This window comes from Rhopilema esculentum, chromosome 6 (assembly GCF_057945365.1).
Source record: "Rhopilema esculentum isolate cy_ngs chromosome 6, ASM5794536v1, whole genome shotgun sequence".
Taxonomy (NCBI): domain Eukaryota; kingdom Metazoa; phylum Cnidaria; class Scyphozoa; order Rhizostomeae; family Rhizostomatidae; genus Rhopilema; species Rhopilema esculentum.
In genome coordinates, this window is record NC_142820.1 from 5,122,387 (window position 1) to 5,140,444 (window position 18,058).

At 36.3% G+C, this 18,058-nt stretch overlaps 1 protein-coding gene and 1 long non-coding RNA gene across 4 annotated transcripts in view; one reads left to right on the plus strand and one right to left on the minus strand.

Moving 5' to 3' along the window:
• LOC135686086 (uncharacterized) overlaps nucleotides 1-18,058 on the minus strand; it is a 23,913-nt gene continuing 5,855 nt past the window's right edge. The window contains exons 1-3 of one of the 3 annotated variants that reach the window (XR_016143835.1): nucleotides 15,060-16,823; nucleotides 3,754-3,846; nucleotides 1-2,974 (exon numbers count right to left, since the gene is read on the minus strand). This is a non-coding gene — a long non-coding RNA (uncharacterized LOC135686086). Of the gene's footprint in view, nucleotides 2,975-3,753; nucleotides 3,847-5,131; nucleotides 5,522-15,059; nucleotides 16,824-18,058 lie in introns of those variants that run through there. The other 2 variants (XR_016143836.1, XR_010516050.2) reach the window with 2 other exon arrangements.
• Nucleotides 5,646-18,058, plus strand: part of LOC135686085 (protein KIBRA) — a 23,642-nt gene continuing 11,229 nt past the window's right edge. Inside the window, exons 1-11 of the mRNA XM_065202249.2 lie at nucleotides 5,646-5,926; nucleotides 8,513-8,553; nucleotides 8,963-9,031; nucleotides 10,459-10,553; nucleotides 10,786-10,842; nucleotides 11,340-11,492; nucleotides 12,094-12,346; nucleotides 12,619-12,923; nucleotides 14,374-14,546; nucleotides 16,822-17,281; nucleotides 17,640-17,887. Of these exons, the coding sequence (XP_065058321.2) occupies nucleotides 5,799-5,926; nucleotides 8,513-8,553; nucleotides 8,963-9,031; nucleotides 10,459-10,553; nucleotides 10,786-10,842; nucleotides 11,340-11,492; nucleotides 12,094-12,346; nucleotides 12,619-12,923; nucleotides 14,374-14,546; nucleotides 16,822-17,281; nucleotides 17,640-17,887 (1,982 nt within the window). The 5' untranslated portion in view covers nucleotides 5,646-5,798. The remainder of the gene's footprint in view (nucleotides 5,927-8,512; nucleotides 8,554-8,962; nucleotides 9,032-10,458; nucleotides 10,554-10,785; nucleotides 10,843-11,339; nucleotides 11,493-12,093; nucleotides 12,347-12,618; nucleotides 12,924-14,373; nucleotides 14,547-16,821; nucleotides 17,282-17,639; nucleotides 17,888-18,058) is intronic.

The window sequence follows — 18,058 nt, forward strand, 5'->3', positions numbered from 1 at the left end:
CCTTTACGTTGCTGTTCTTATATTGAAAGTGCTTGATTTGCAAAAAAATCAAGCTGGCGGTTCTTAATCTTTAGTTTTTTTGGTGCAGTTGTTTATTGAATCTTTTTCCCCGTGGCATCATTGACAACTTTGCAGCCAATCAAACCAACGCCCCTAGACCAACAAACGCAGCCCTACCCTCTTCCGTGATATGCTGTTACTCCTCTTTCTGTGATTTCTTAATTGTTTGTGTCTTTTCTTTTAAAAAAGGAACTAAATTTTGTGTTTCCTCGTTTCTTCACAACAATTTAAGCCGGGGGCATGGTGGGCCACCATCTTTGAAAATGGAACAAAACAATTCCGATTGATATGTAACAGGAAGAGAAAAAACGGGATACGCTACAAAACTAAGCGTGGCTACGCGGAGAAGCATCAAGTAGTTGAATTTTTTTATGAAAAAAGATCGCGTAATGTTTTTATTAGCTTGCGTCAAGGCAATGAAAGGAAGTCGCACATCTATAGCCTGACGGATTGCAAGTCCACTAACATTGGGAAGATAGCCATTTAAATTTGATTATTGTGCGTCATTTTGTGCCTACTGGAGTTTAAGAAAAAAGTGAATAATTGTAACAGGTAGAACTCATAGCTAGAGTTCTTATCGAATTTTAGAGGCACGAGCCTTTGGAAAGACTTGATGTGCAAGAGCAAGTGGAGGTAAGTGTTTCATCACTGTATATAAGATAGGGAAGCTTTATTAGACCAACGTGTGTCAGGCTTGAGTGACAGTTGCAAAAAAATGTTTCAAAATGAGCCTCGTCATATAAGCGACACTTAAAAACAATGCTCAAACATAACTTCCGATGTCACTTAATTTGGTAAAAAATATCCCGAGTAAGAATATAAATTGTGATAGCTTGCAGAAAAATAAGATGGTTTAGAATCCAGGACTACAAGATCCAGGTCCTGTGTTTCAAAGGGATCCATAAAAATGTTTATACCTGTGTTGATACTTGTCAAACTTCCCACTTTGTTGATCCACCGACTATATGATTAAAGAAATCGACTAGAGACGAGATGGGCAAGGTTTGTATTTGCGATGCGAATGTAAATACAGAAAACATATGTTAGACAAAATGCTTCTAGGTAAGCAGCTTCTTATCCAGCAGAAAAGGGTATGTTTGTGTCTTTGTAAAAAGATATAGGAATATTGTGGCTTAGTACCTTATGCAGTATACTTTTTTACTCTCGAAATCATGCATACGAGGCTAGAAATGACATAAGCGAACAAACGAATGGTACAACCAACAAGTAATAGAGTTGTCAAGTGATGACGTCACAAAAATCTGTTTTTAGAATTTTTGAAATTTTTCCCATAACCTGAAAGAGCATTATAAAAAATACCCCTAAATCTGCAAAATCAGTTAAAAATATTACAAATTGGCTGAGATATAACCAGATGAGCACAAGCTCTAGCGCCATCAAACCTCTGTAATTTGGTCTCAGTTCATAACTTTATGAACTGAGCCAAAATAGCAGTAATCCGTTAGCAAACTTCAAATCTTCTATTGGCCATAGTTCACCCAATTTTTTGTGAAATTTAACTGATTTTGCATACATGGGAGTATTTTATGATGTTCTTTCGTGTTATGTGGTCAAAATTCGAAAGTTCTAAAAACAATTTTTTGTGACGTCACACTTGAGAACTCTATTGGCCTTTGAGTACGGAAATAGAATTCGCTAAGAAGCGTAAGGTTCAGATTGGGTTGATTGGATTGTGTTCACACAGCTGGTTAACAGCACGTCTTTTTCAACCTCGTTGACCTTAAGATGGAGCCTTTTTTAATCAGTCTGTGAACAAAATAGGCCCCTTCACAGTTTTAGCATTAGAATCTAAAAACGCTTTAAACCGGGAGTTTTATTAGGGGGCGTTTTCTCAGATTTTCTTTTTGCCACGAAGCGTGCTTGTTTTCAATAGGACCGTATTCATCCTGTAGCTATTTTATAATTACTTACCGGGTTAACATGTCTTCCCCATTGCTTAAAGTCATTAATTCAGTCGTACCTTGTTGTCCAAAAGTGTCACTTTTAAGTGTCAACTTGATATTTTTTTCTTGAAACAGGACATTGATCCACGTTCCAACTTATAACTTAAGTGATAAGATTAGATACATATGCATGCTGGTGCGTTTCATTTGGCCTCATCCACTTGATATCCTCCAAAAATACTTGCATTAGACCTATACCGTTCACAACTCTACCAACTTGAAGCAGATTACTATTAAAAAAATATAATATCTTTTAACTTGCAATTAATTCATATACAGAAGGAGGGATTACTGTCCCGCTGTACCATGAATTGACTGTCATTAACAATCTTTACAGCATAACTCATTTCACCGATAGAATTGCAAAAGGTGGAATCTTTTATAGAGAAGCCTTGCAGACAAGAAATCACCAAAGTAGAAGCAATATTTGCAAAAGTATCAGAACAAAAATACCCAGTTGACAAGGTAACTACTGATCACGGTCCTAGATACTTCAGCTGATTGATCAGCTAGTAAGCTAGAACAAACTCCGGTTTCGACAATCAACATATGGATAACTCATATTCCTATCACTTGTTTGTGCACACACAATAGAATAACTACATTCCAAACCTTTTGAACATACAAAGTTAATTCACAACGTTAAATGTAATTATGCTGGGGTCGATAGGGGGTTGATATAACACCGTTATTTTATTAGATTATTAAAAGCTGTTCTCGTCACGTGCACATGGTTCTACTTACAGACACACCAGTTCAATATTCTGGAGAGGTTGTAGACAAATTTACTCGAGGCAAAGCAATCGATAAATTAATCTGCGTTAGAAATGTCTATCATCCATACCTCAGTCAAAGGTTACTGTTATGATGTTTGATTGGCTATTGATATACTCTATCTGTTTCTTACTTTACTCGCGTAAGCCTTTTTTCGATACATCTGGAAGCACAGCCTATTGAAAAAGGGAATTTTTATTAAATTAAGTAAGTTAATTAAGGCTCAGGTGAAATTTCAAAATATTTTGTACTTGGCTTTTTCTCAGATTATTATAGATTTTCAGTTAAAAATTTGACACAAAGCAGTATTTTGCAGCAGAACAAAATTGGTATGTAAAATGCAGGTATTGCTTTCTAGCAAGATCAGCAAAAGGTGTACTCTGAGATACATCTAAATTGAATATAATTATATTCACGCCACAATAGTTTTAATGCGAATGTTTTTTTGAGAAAAATGCTTTGACAGAATATACCAATAATTGAGCGTAATTGATATGTGTATTTAAACAAATGCTGTTCAAACTTGCTCTTAAATTGTTCTTAGTTTAAATTATAAGGCTCATGTTTTCTAAAAATTGGTCTTTTAAATAGGGGTATGTTGCCCCCGTATGTTTCCCCACCCACAAATTTTGCTACTTTTCAATAACATCGCCAATGACAATTCCTATCTTCTCTCCAGTACGTTTACAGGTACTATCAGACAATTCTATAATCTGCAAAATAAGAACCTTGGAAAAAGGTTTTCTAGAGACAAACCTTAGATATGTGGACCTCTTATGAACTATGAAATAAAAAAGCAAAAAATGTCAATTGCAATTACACCAGCCAGATAAGATGAATACTTAGCTAGTTGAACATCTGCCACTTTCTCAAAAAGCAAGGAATATCCCTCTTTTTATTTAACATATTTACTCTTATTAGCTTTCAAAACTAAAATTGACAAACTTTATCTCACCTCTATTTTTGGAGTCTGTTCCTCCTTCCCTTGTTAGGGCATTGCATTGCACTGGGCCTCTCATTAACATACCGAACAAAAATTGGCATCAACCTAAAATTTAAACGTGTGCACATAAACAAAGCCATAATCGGCATGAACTATTATGCCTTTTTTCCTGGAGATACTGCTTTTTTCGTCAATAATGGAAATGCATTTATATCATTCTATTGGCATTTCTTTGCACGATCACAGCAGTATGAACCAAAGGGCCGCGCAACGGGTTCGCAGAAAATGCGAAAGGTTTTCTGCGCAGCAGAGGTTCTTGGTCGTTACGTCATCAGTTTCTGTTTGGTGATGCACGTACTGAAAATGAAACACCATATTGCAGTGATAATCGATTCCGTTCTTCGTCATTGTTATACTCGTGTACAAACAGAAAAAGTCACTTTCATTTCGTATATTTAATGCGTTCAGAGTCCAAGAAATTTGTTATGTTTCCTCGCCAAGAAGCCAATGCTTCAAGTCTTCCACTACCTTCGTGTATGAAGTTTCCACAATAGTCTTACAGTTTAGTAGATCTGGAAAATTCACCTAAATTTATAAAAACTGTTGAAATGAACGCACTACTCTGCTAGACATTTACATCGTATTGTTGACAAGATACAGGAAGAAAATAGTAACCTTGCATTTTGAAGGAACAACCTTAGCTCTGTTTTCAAAGCTGAAGGTGATCAGTTATGTGGTTTCTTAAATTTCTGGTCATCTCAGGGATTGGTTTCTCAAAGTCAGTTTTTAAGGTGGTTTCTTGAAAAACATAATCTGGGTGTAATCGAAGCTCTTCGGAGATTTATTTTCTTGTCATAGTCAGTGGTGAAATGGAGGCACCTGGGGCCCTAAGTATAAACTGAGACGGGGCCATTATTTACGGACTGCAGGAAAGTCCAATCCAACGCTGTAGAGTATGTCAAACACAACAACAAGATGTAAAAACGGTAATTTTTCCCGCTAACTAGGGGAGCAGAATTATGAAGCTTCAGATGAAGAGCCTTTAAAGTTTTTTAAAAATGATGTAAACTTGAGCTAAGTCTAAAAACATGGATACAGAAATAATTTGGGCGCCCCTTTAGGTCGAGGGCACTTGGTTATTGAACTACGCTACGCCGTTAGTCAAAGTTATAGCAAAAGACCCAGAATAAAGAGCTTTGGCCTATTGCTTATTTTTGCTCAATAAAATATTTGCTTGAAGTAAAAACTTTCCAGCATTTGATTGAATTATCATGCTAGTGGATGAAAAGCGAGGCATGCAGCATCCCGCTGCTGTTATGTCTCTGGACTGATCCTGGATTAATTTGTTTTTTTTAGCTTACCCTCGTGTTACACTGTTATTCATACTTACAATCATTATCCACTTCTTACTTATGAAAGTTGTAGTTTCCGTTATCTTCATGAATGCCATTTATTAATTCATGCTGGTCTTTAAACCGGTAACTTGAGACATGAGCAACATGAGAAAGGAGACGAGAACGAGAGAAAGGAGGCTCGTGCTGCTCAAACAAGTTTAGGGGCAAGTTCTGATTGTCCTGGCCCCCAATTTGACAAATACCTTCTTACAGACAATTTGAAACAAATAAGTGGTATCAAACCCATGACATAGATGTACTTAACAAGAAAAAAAAACCGAAGTTCAAGTTCTGTTGAAATTAAAATCAATGCCTCATTCCAAGCATTCTGAGTGCTCGAAAGTGACCCGACATTCCTTTCACTGGAGACGAAGAAAGCGTGAAGGATGATCTTTAGCCAAACAAAGGCTCCTGCAACGCGGCCACATTCCAACGTGTTTTGGTTTGTGAGTGTCTCTTGTGATTGGTTTATCACGAAATCACGTGCTTAACGTCATCGAAGACATGCAGAAGCAAAGCGACATCAAAGAGCGTACATCGTGTGAAAATGCTCCCTTATTTATAGCATAAATACGCGTTATCCGAAAGAAAACATAACAACTTGGAGGTTTATTCCAGTAACTAGTTGGCCAGGAAACCAAATGTGGGGCTGTCATTGTGAAAATGCCGCGGCATAATAGTGGAGAGATGCCCCTTCCTCCTGGTTGGGAAGAGGCGAAGGATGTTGATGGAAAAACATATTATGTTGACCATCAAAACCATACCACAACTTGGGTTGATCCTAGAGACAGGTATAGAATACCTTTTGAAATTAGCACAGTTATATTTCTTAGTCTACACTCTTTATAGTAATCAATTTGTTAGTTTATTCGCTTTAAAATTACAACATTAGGCCGTTAGCTTATTGAAACTCAGTCTTCAGGGAATGGAATCAATAACCTCCGTATCTCTTTTGCCTCCTCATCTTAATATCTGATATGCGTCGATAACGGACTTTACCACTCGTTCTTTCATGGCATTTATTATTAAGTAATTGCCTATGAATCTCTAATTTTGTTCTAGAAAAACGGCTGGTTCTTAGTTCAAAGGGGGCAGTTGCTTTTTCTCTGGTTTGTGTAATTCGGTGGAATAAACAGCTTTCAAACGGACCGTTCACATTCCTGAAATTTATTTGTATATCGGTATAGCGAGCATGATGGTTCGTGTGTTTAACATGTCCTTGTAAATGTAGGAAAAGTTTTTTGGGATGTTTTTAAGACACTTTCTCCAGTTCTGCAAGCAGGCAGTCAAAGCTTTGTAGATTTCCGGGGATAGCCCGGTTGCGACCTATGAATGAATTCTTCAAATACTTTCCTAATGATGCGTCGATATTGGATTTTAATGGCGATTGAGAAATGCAGTTATCATCATTTGTGTCATTCTTGGACTAGTCAATGTCATCTCCGTACCAGCTTTTTTTGCTGTATGTTTTTAGATGGTCCTGGACCTGATCGCATGAGACATGATTGTGCGAATGAATAGTTTCCTCAACTGACTTGCTGTCTGTTTGCGGTCAGTCACCACACTGAGATGGTTTGCGAACTAACTGAGTAAATATGCAGAGAATTTCCCCTTCTCTGTCAGTTTTTGATTGCAGACAGTTGTTACTAATTCTTTATGTCTATATTTTCTAAATTTTTTAGACTGTTTTTCTGACATCCATCCTATCAGTTGGGTGTTACACTTGTTATTATTTAGAGTTTTGCTTGACATCAGTGGTCTGTCAGTACGATGTTCTGTCCAGGGTGAAGTCACTCCAAAGATCTGTGACAGGCTCATAGCCTTTAGCACAGTTTAGTTATAGTTATAGTTATATATAGTTATACTTATATTCTTCATCTGTTTTCAAATTTTAAAGTATCTCATTTTCGCCCAAACAAAGACCACTAAACCAAAAAAAGAATTCCCTCCAAGTTTGCTACTGTCAGGCAATCTCCCTGGACACTCCTGATTAAATTAGCATTTTTAAGAGCCTTTATGCTCAGACCAGACTTGCACCCCACTTTTTCTCAAATTTATCTCAAATTTAATCAGAGTAAAAAGTGATCATAAAAGCCCTTTCTATCATATTGTCAAAGCATAGGGTGGTCCTTTGATTCCCCAGCTCCCTAGTTTATGCAAGAACTAGAGAAACTATTAGGAAACATAAATTGTAGGTTTGCTCAGTTCAGTATATACAATGTTTTGATTAAATTTGGTCGCTTATATATTGATTTCCAAATTGAAGAAATCTCTTTACATACATTTTTTCTTCAAATCCTTAATCTCCTTCAGCCCTAAGCTCAAATTGATATTCCTCAGCTCTTAGTTTTATCAAGTTCCCTGATAAATCCTGTAATCCTTATTTTAAATGTTGGAGCTAATTTCTGCTACTGCTAGATAAACAAGAGGAAGATATATTCTCAGTTGAGGATGTCCCTTGAATTTCTGCTCAAGTTAAATGTGATAATTTGTGAAATGTTGGTTTTTTTCTGCTGTTAATGAAAATAAACTCTTGCAATTAGGTGGGAGCAAGATTTGGCACAATGCAGTGTTCTCAAATGCACTCTTTGTGTAAAAATGTACAATATTTTGAAATTGGTTTGAACCAACATAAACATTTGCTGCTAGTTACTGAGAAAATGCTTTGCTGCATTGTGTAATTTGCTTGTGAGGTTGACCTATTTTTAGTTCCTTTTCATTCATTGTTAAGCTTGAATAAGCAAGCTATTGATTTTGGGGTTTCCTTTTCATAAATCAAATTCTGGTGGATTTGTCTGATTAACTTATCTAAGGTATAGGCACCTAATCCATTAAAATTATAACTGTGTGTTATGCAACCTTGATAATAGTTTTGTTTAAAAACGAGGAAACACATGAGAAAAGTGTTGTGAGTTTTTTCCTTTGTTTTCACATAATTTAACCCTAATAGTGACTGTAATTTTGACATCTATTATGTTGATAAGAAATATTGTAGTTTTGACACCCATTATGTTGATAAAAAAATTTTGGTAAGATTGTCTTACACACTCAATGAAGGAACACATGCTAATATTCTTTTCCAGGGGTAATATTTTCCTGTTTCATTTAAAGTAACAACTGACCTTTTGTTGAATGTTTCAATGCAAGACAAAATGACAAGGCAATAAAAACACTCAAGACTTCTGCTTCCAATCATTATACCTCCAAAAGATTTGAATACTATGCCATTTCAATATCACATTTGCATTTAACTTTGTTTGATTTGTTTGTTTATACAATTTAATCATTATTCTTTGCAAATGGTCTTCTAAAGGTGCAATTAAAATTCAGAATGGCTGTTTCTGAGCAACAAAGTAACTTAATTCTTTGTTTCCTAGGCTAACAAAGCCATTGACATTTGCTGACTGTATTGGTGATGGTAAGCATGAAATTTTCTTTAGTTTTTTGAATAATGGTGCCTTGTGTTTTGAATGTTTAGAATCACTTATATGGTGAAATTCTAGGTGAAAAAATCAACAGAAATTAGAGCTGGTATTTTGGTATCCATAGCTGGATTTGAATGGAATGTCTTTAAACAAAGAGCAATTTCATTACCATTGGTTGCCTATTAATATATGTGGAGGCCCATAGTTTTATATTGTCTGTAAAAATGACTCTCCTTAGCTATGCTCTTGAAGATAAAACAAAATGTACTTTGTACTGATGTTTAAATAGAGTTTAGTTTCCATGAAATGCTACTGCCTGTTGTACAGGCTCTTAAAAATATTTAGATGAATCTTTGTAAATATATTTTCTTAGAATGTTTCAACGTTATTCTTCCACTTCAGAGTTACCTCTTGGATGGGAAGAAGCTGAAGACCCTATTCTTGGGAGATATTATATTGATCATAATACCAGTAAGTTTTCACCACCACCTTATTTCTTATTCATCTGAAGTTTCTTGTGGGATGTGCTCCTAAGGGTGACTCTTTAAAAACGGAATTAGTTGCAAATGCAGGGTACAAGCTGAGACTATTGGATGTTCTTATTGGAAATTTTGATGTTCAGCAAAAGATTTAAGCAAGTATAGTCAATCCGGGTAAAAAATACGCACGTGTCTCTGCGGGGAAAAAATTACGCACCGCCTTTTCAGCCACGCCCAATCACTTATACCGTTTTGCTTGTGGTTCCCGTATAGCCTAGAGAAGGCCTGTCAATTTGACCTGCTTTTCCCTTTTGTAAGGATTCTTGATTTAGAATAAAGCGGAATTGAATGTTTACCTTGTAAATTGGCCCAATATAATGTTTTGTCGGAAATCATCGAACTTTCTTATTGTCGCGTCAGTAACTGTCAAGCCCACAAAGTCAAGTGTTCTCAGTTGTTCTAAGGGATTAACCTTTTGACCTATGATAATTACATTTGCTTGCTATCTTTTGTTTTGTCTACATGGCATGCGTATTTTTTGGACACACAATTTTTGAGCACATGGGGAAAAATTACGCACTCCTGATGTTGATTGATGTTGGTATGGGACCTATAGAGATATGTAAATATGAGTCACAGAGGCACAAATTATCATGAGATATTACATAAGCTTATATTAATGGGAGTTTACAATGTATTTTTGGCACTTAAGTCATAGACTCGCTTTCATATGCCAAAGTTTTTAATAGCAGACATCCTCGTGCTTTTCAACTTTAAAATCACTTAGAAGCTGTTCAAAACTATTGCTTAACATCGTTACATGGAAAATCAAGTATTATATGAATGTTCTTCATAAACAAGCCTCTAGGATTCATTCTTTTATGTGTGCGTATTTTTTCCCCACCTATCCGCATTTTTTACCCCATTTGATGGGGGAAAAATTTCGCATTAATTTTCTTTAATTATAAGAAGGTTAATTGGATTAGCAAGACAACAAAGGTTTGGTTAACAAGGTATTACCATTCAAGTTTGAAAAATAAAAGAATATTGACAAGATATCTTTTGAATATTTTTCTGGAGCAAACTTTGTGCAAAATGCGTATTTTTTCCCCCAACTGACTATATAAGATTTGAAATTTCAGTGATTTGGATGTTGACAAAGCTTAAAACCCTACTTTGTAGGTAACTGTAATGTTGCACCTCATTAGAAACACTCAGCACTTAAAGAGTTGAACTCTAACAAAACTGTCTGGCCCTTGGTGGTTATGATATGTATACTAATTTTTATGCTTATGTTTTAGTCAATTAAATTGACTGAGATGTCAAACTTGTTTGATATTCTTACATTATATATGCAGGAGGTTTAAGTTTAGTTTTATCGATCTTGTTATTTAGCTAAATTTCTTTGGAATTTTCTAGATCTCAATCAATTTGAAGACCCAAGAATAGTGTGGAGAAAAGAACAAGAAAACATGATACGAGAATATGTCAATAGAGGAAAAGATGACTTACATGTATGTTCTATTTTCTTTTTATAAATGCTTGTCAAATGTTTTTACACTGTTTTTGTTATATCTATTTTCCTTGTTCTTGTTTAGTTCCGAAAGGTCTGGTATGTCAACATTTTATGGCGATTATGTCCACTTATTGCCACTTCTGTTGAAAATGAGCTCTTGCCTGAAAATGTGGTGATGTTATTTAACTTAGCAATACAGATCTTGCTGACTAGATCCTTTTTCCTTATAGGCAAGACAGGACATTCTAGGGGTCAAAGAAAGAAGGCTGCATCTAGCTCAGGAGGAGGTAACTAGCTTGTTACTTTAAAAGATTCGCTTTGCTAATTTTTTATGTCTTCTTCACCTCAATAATTGACTGGCAAGATATGCTGGGATGCAATCCAACGATATTAGATCCTTCCTCTTCAAGCTCAGCAGCACCTTTGTTCTAGGTTAATCTATTTCTATCGTTGTTCTAGGTTAATCTATTTCTGAGCTATTTCATATTTTCAAGGTTGAAGTAATTAATGTTTCTAAACACTTTGGAAAAATGTGACTGAATTAATAACTAAATCATCTATCCTGATTCTGATCACCTATGAATCTATATTCATTCTAAATTTGATGCTGGCCATTTGCAGCTGTTTGTAACACAACTTACTTACTACACGATCTACCAAAGTCTTACTTACTTACTACATGATCTACCAAAGTTTCTTTGTGATATCTGTAATTATAAATGTATGTTTTGTCATGTTATATGTGTTTGATGTGATTGTATTTCCTGTCTGCCTGTCTTTCTAGGTCGACCTTTTAACACACAAGCTAAGCAAGTGGGACAAATACAAGAAGCAGGCCACAAGCACATGGAGTGTTACAACAACAACATCAACATCTAGTGTAGATAGGTATGACCCAGAGCAATTGAAAGAAGATATAAATAAAGCAAAACAACGGGTAAATTTTTCAATATTTTTCCTGTTTTCAATAGCCCATCTGTTCATGACTGTCTAGTTCAGCTACTCTTTTTCAATCACTTTAGACTCAGTGAGAGTTGTGCTTGGAACCCTGTGGAGAAGTTTATTGTTTTTGAAAAAAGTTTCATTTGAAAGATAAACCAGCTAACAGGAAATTTTGGGTACCATTAGGTTTCCAAGGCTTTGGATTTATGAAACTAAAAATAGAGAAAATGTTTTTATGTGATTTCTCGTTGAGAGTGAAATTTTATAGGGCTGTTTTTTCTGTTAAGAATAAACTGAACTAAACAGATTGAAAAACTTTAGATGTGTATATATATATTATATATTATATTATATATATATATATATATGTGTGTGTGTGTTCTTCTTTTTGTCAACTTAATTAATCATAAAGTGCTTGGATTGATAGTAGGAAAGATCCCTAGACTTGCAATAATATGGATGTACAGATAGAATTTAGTATGAAATATTTTTGTTACAAAATTTGAAAAAAGCGGGAAGTATGGAACAATGCAGCACTGTATGGCTATTTCTCTTTTAAAGACTATCTAGAACTTTATATTTTGTTTTATTTTTAGGTAAATATGTTGAGACAGGAGCTTCAACATGTGTCTGAAGAAGTGAGTTTGCAGCAACAAGGAATTCGAAAACTGGAAGAGATCGATCATCAGGTGCATCGTTTTGGTACTCACCCTGGAGATGATAATCAGCTGATAGCTGAGAAAATCTCAGCTGTTAGGCACCAGCTTGAAGTGGGAGAACGAGAGAGACAGGAGCTCTTGAATAAGCTTCTGGGAATGAAGAATAACTTCAATTTTCCTGAATTGCCAGGTGAGGTTTTGTCAAAGTCTTGAGGCGTTTGGATACTGTCTTTTGGTTTTACTTTCCCTGTTTTAATGAAAATAAGCTTTTTTAATCACTATAGTGCTAGCATAGATTAACTTTCCCTTGGCTGATGGATTTTTCCAATGTTTATTTTACTTGCCTAGACATTCTATTACAGTACCTTACCTCTGTGACTAGTAACCAACTACTTTAGGCAATTTGCCATTTTGATTCTTTATCCTTTTTTCCTCACTTAAAAAGTGTATTTTTGTTTATAGAGAGTCAGTTAGGATCTATGACAAGCCTCGCGTCAAGCAGCGGACCCCCAAGCCAAGCAGGATCGATGATCGACCTGTCTACATATGGCGAAGGCCGCCAAGCACGCAAGCTAATCCGCCGAGATCATCTTACTGCTTTGCAGCGAATCACAGAAATTGAAGGCGCTATTGAGCAAATTAACCATTTCATCGCTTCGACAAAGTATGGACCGGATCACCAAAGATACGCCCTGTTAAAGGAGAAGGAGAAGCTCCTCTTAGAGCTGCAGCGGTTTGAATTGTATGTCAGGACCGAGGAAGAAAGAGTAGGTTTATCATGGCCTTATATACTTTCACTAACATGCTTATCTGAAAACAAAGAATTGTTTAAAGTAACACTGATGTAGCTTTTTCATGACTCAATTCTTTTACATAAATAAATTCTGAAGGTTTATTAGCATTGGCTCTCTTCCCCGATTTTCAAGATAAAAAGAAGAATGTTGCGGTTTCATTGTTCCGAGTTGGTCCTTGAAAGAAGCTGAGGACCCTTGTGTCTACCTACGGCAGGCTCAAGAAGGAGCATGTTAACTGGAGTCACGCGTAAAGATGATAAAGGGTCTAAGAATCGTTTATGCTAGATATATTTATATACTGCCTTTTTCAATTTGATCCAAAAAATGTTGTTATAACTCAAAGTTTTTTTTGGGCCACAGTTCAAATTGAAAAAAACTCTTTCTTATTGAAATGTTGACTTCTATGATACTTTTTCTGTTGAAAAAGCTTATTGCCACAACTTTATACTCTTCGATAAAGGTCTTCCACGCGTGTTTGATTCAGAAAACAACTTGACCTTTTGAAAGGAATTTTGTTCGATCTCTGTCTTGTAAAATGATTATAGGCAATGAATCCTGGCGCCGTTGTTATTTTCATCACAAGACGTATATTGTCCCTGGTCGCAGACAGTAAAGTAATCATGTTCCTATTAAAAGCATACACTCCTGGGACAAGATTCTTTGAATTCTTAACAAAGATTTTATGGAGAACAGCAGGACATAAAAAAGCTATTGGTTTCTTTAATTGGGTGAAAAGATGCCGATATTTCGCCTTTGACGTATTTACATTGTTTTGTAATTGGGGCCTTTCCTTGCATTATACCCTAGGCCTTTGTGCGTTGAGATACCCTCGTTGAATCCTGTTCTCATACAACCAAAGCAGTCTGGCCCAGCCTAAATAAACTTTGAAGTAGCACCATATTTATGAATGTGATTTATAATCATTTGAGCCAATCGCACAATACCAGGCCGCTTTATTAGTTGGGATGTAAAATGGTGAATATGGCATAATCTAGGATGAATCTGAACAGCGTCGTATATTGCTTTTTTACAAATTTAATCCCTATGAAACTGGTCACTAGTTCTCTGTTAACAGTGTTCCCGAGTGAAACACGGAGGCTAACAGACACGAAGCAATCTATCCTCGCGCGGGCAATGCAGCAGAATTTTGTCACTGGCACTTCGATCGAAGTTTAGTCCTATTAGGATGCGTTCTATTAGCCATATTGTTTTGTTCATAGATGTACCACTTTAGGCTGCCTTTTCAGATTGAATTTAAATGAATTGGCTGCACTATTAAAGTTTTCTGTCAGCCCAAATTTCAAGACACATTTTATTAAGCAACTTTTAATGATTTAGAATTCCTTATAAAAATGTGTGCAAACATATTAAGGCAAAATGTAGCTTTGTTTGTCAATAATGGTGCATTTTCAACGAATTTTAGATACAGTTAGAAGTTGAGCGAGAAAAACTCTTGTTAGAACTTGAATCAGCGAGAGAGTATTCATCAAAAGTTATGAAGGATCGTCAGCAACTCGAAAGAGAACGAAAGCGACTTCAACACATGCTGCATGAGAAAACGAGATTAACTAACATGTTGGAAACTAAGCTAAAAAGGTAATTATTAATCTTGTTTTTACTGCGGATATTTAAAGATTCAGAAACAAATATACTATTTCTAAATGCTTTACACGATAGTGCATTATGGGTCTATAATATATAGTTTCTGAGTGTGCCAGATTAAGGGGGATGTAAACAGTGGTGATGTAAACAAAATGTTTTAAGATGACTGGGAGCTTCAGTAAATCATAAATTGATGCAGTTGCATTTTACAAAGTGGTGTGTCTGTAGACTAATAAAGAGAGATGGCAATAGAGGAATATTTTTGTTAGAACGATAAAACCAGAGTCATATCAACACAAGAAAGGGTTTGATTTTTAAAGAGTTTGTGTGAACCTTTTCTACTAGGTTTCCTCTAAAGAGCTGTTGCCCTTCGTCGATAAAAGATTTTATAATTCACGCAACAAATTGGGTTTCAGAATAAACAGACATTTCCCATCAATGTTTCAAAATTAGAAATCACGATCCTCGACCACAACCACACAGTGTACCAGGGCCCTAGTCAGTTACCTTTCTGTCTTTGGAAACTAACTTGCATTTCTGTCATCAAGTTGCCATCTACCAATGATTGTACTTTCACCAGAGAGACCTTAAAGCTTGCTCCAGCAAAACACAGCCATGGATGTATTATATAACATTCTTTGCTAAGGTGATTTAGTGGAAAGTCGAAGATAAAATTCCCATCGCGCCATCAGCCTAAATCCTAAGAATTTCATTAACAGTAAAACAATACGAATATCTTCAAAGCCAAGTTTCAATTACAACGAAACCGCAGCTTGTTAATGTATCAACATCTTCAGAATTTTAGCAACTAACTAATTCTCTGTGACTAGCTCGTTTGTATTTTCGTCGCGGCGGTTTTAAGTGTTAGATTCCGATTTAATGAATGAGCTTTCTGTTCAGGACGTTTTTCACGTCCTTGGGCTTTTATTGAGACCCGTTTATCGTATTAAATAGGAGTGGTTTTAGACGCGAATGATATTTGAACCGTTAAGGCAAAGATTCGCTGATTTAGGCCCTAAGAATTCAGAATATGTACAGATCAGCCCTGTTTCGTCGAGGTTGATCGCACCATATTCGGTTCAGTGAATATTTCTGTGATTCAAGTAAGATAAGGCCTTTCCAGCTCAAATTTTCACATAGGTTTAAGATTTCTTTTGACTAGATTAATGCATTTCGCATGAGCTCTTTCAGTAAAATAGTTCTGTCACCCTGCAACGGTTCAGGGAAAACTTTGTTGAAATATCAGAACCTTTCAGACCAATAAGGACTCCTCCTAAATCTTTTTGTTTTGCATGCATTGGTCGATTAAAAAATCTAGTGAGCAAACTTAAAGCTGTAATAATGCAAAATCCTCTATTATGTTTTTTCTCAAAGATCAAAACTTAGGCCACGCCAAGAGGCCAGTAACGCCAAGAGGCCAGTAACGCGAAGACGATTTTTTGCGGAGATCGTGATTGATTACTTTCGTAAGGCCCTTTAGCGTACTGACGCAAAATGCCCACGAAGAAACAACGTTCGATTAGGTTATCATCGCTGGTGGCACTATCAGCCTAGAGTTTGCAATAACTTTCTAAAGATTGCTTTTTGTTCTATCTTATTAGAATTAGATTAGGCTTTGGTTTGATTCATGTTGCACGGTACAACGAAAATCATTCCACAGAAAGCTTTTCCTTTGGCACACCACGGATCATAAAACATAAGCGTGTTTATCAAAATTAAAGTTGTTTTTTAAGGCTACAGTAAATATTGATTATCCTCAAAACGTTGTGATGATTTTGATCATGAAAAAGTTCGAAAAAATAAGTTCTAATATACCGACCAGCCATGCTGGACCCAAGGACAGGCCCATTGTCGGGTCCCTTTCTCCCCAAATGCAATAAACCTAAAATGCATTGATATTGATTTGAAATGCGTAGAATACTTCATTTTCTTTCAATTTATGTTTATAGAGCGTCATTAAACATTCCCAGTACAGTTGTGATTTGTAATTACTAAGTTATAAGGAGTTGCATTTCAAATTCAGACAGTTTAATTACCATTGGGTCCCTCTTTGCTTACGGGCCTATGAGACATTCCCCCCCCCCCTTGTCCTTCTCTCAGTGGGCCTTAGGGACAGTACTTTTTTGCTTAATTTGCCGAGGTAGAATGGCCTCTTACCAGGGTTCTTTTTTGATGTTGTCATACGTCTTTTTTACTTGGGTCATGGTGATAGAGAAAGAATATTCAATGGTATACCCCGATATTAACTATTATCATTATATCTTTATAGTCTGTCGACAAGCACTCTTTCGATGTCATCTACCTCGAGTCACGGGTCAATGTCAACAGGAAGCAGGTACTCTCTGTCAGCGTCAAGTAGAGGCTCTCTCAACTCCCTCAGTCATTCGGCCAGTAATCCAGACGGCCTTCATCTTTCGAGCAGTAATGAATATTTCCCGTCGACTTATCACACAGTCTCAAATCAATGCCCACCGATATACGAGACTACAAAGCTAGAGTCCACCGGTTCAGGCGCCAATACGTTAACAAACAACAGCCAATCAAAGGGCTCATCGTCTTCTAAAGATTCCGTTTCCCTGTATTCAATATCCCCTCCGATTTCGCCTCTACATTGTGACAAAGATAGTTTGCAATGGAACAAAATTCCCACGGGGTCATTGTATCAAAATATGCAGTCACGTGGTGAACATGGCCAGTACAATGACACGAATCCCATAGATAGAATTCAGGTTTGTAGAACTTTTGCTGCCAATCAACGTCACTCGAAGCATTGTTTTGTGTATTCGCCAGTATATACATTCTAATAATAGTTTCTTACAGTTTTTCATAGAGACCTTAGAAAAAGTCAACAAATGTTTCCTCCAGTAACGGTTTGAATTCAGCTTTCAAAAATGATTCAAATCCCCTGACCAATTTTTCTGCTTTTACTGTCTGAATGAATCTGCTAAATGTTAGGCCTTTTCCAGTATGTTTTTTAGGCCATATTTGGCACTGTTAATAAAGTGGTTTTGGAGAGTTAACTACTATCGAAAGGTATTGCAGAAATCTTTCGTTTTCTTTATCCTCCGTTTGATTATTCTTTTCTAGATGGACGCTCTTGTTAACAGAATAGGGAGACTCACAATGAACATCCAATCTCCTGATATGATTGCTGCGTCGAACTACATGTCTTACAGAGGGCTGGTAACGAATGGAAGTGAACAGCGACCCGACATGAAGAGCCAAGTGTATGCAACCATGTCTGATGAATCCGTTGCTGCGGATAGCGGGGTGTTCGAAGCTCACCATAAAGAAATTTGTCGGACATATAGTGGCAATTCTGTCGGATCTCTATGGTTAGATTTGTTCTCTTCTTTATACCATTGGTCATCCAGTTGCTTAGTTATCCAACTCAACTCCATAACGATGCTTCTCATTAGACAACTCTGGTATAACTGAAAAGACGTTATTTTTCGAATTTGTAACCCGGGCAAAATACCTCAGCAGGGTGGTTGTGGTTAGCCCAA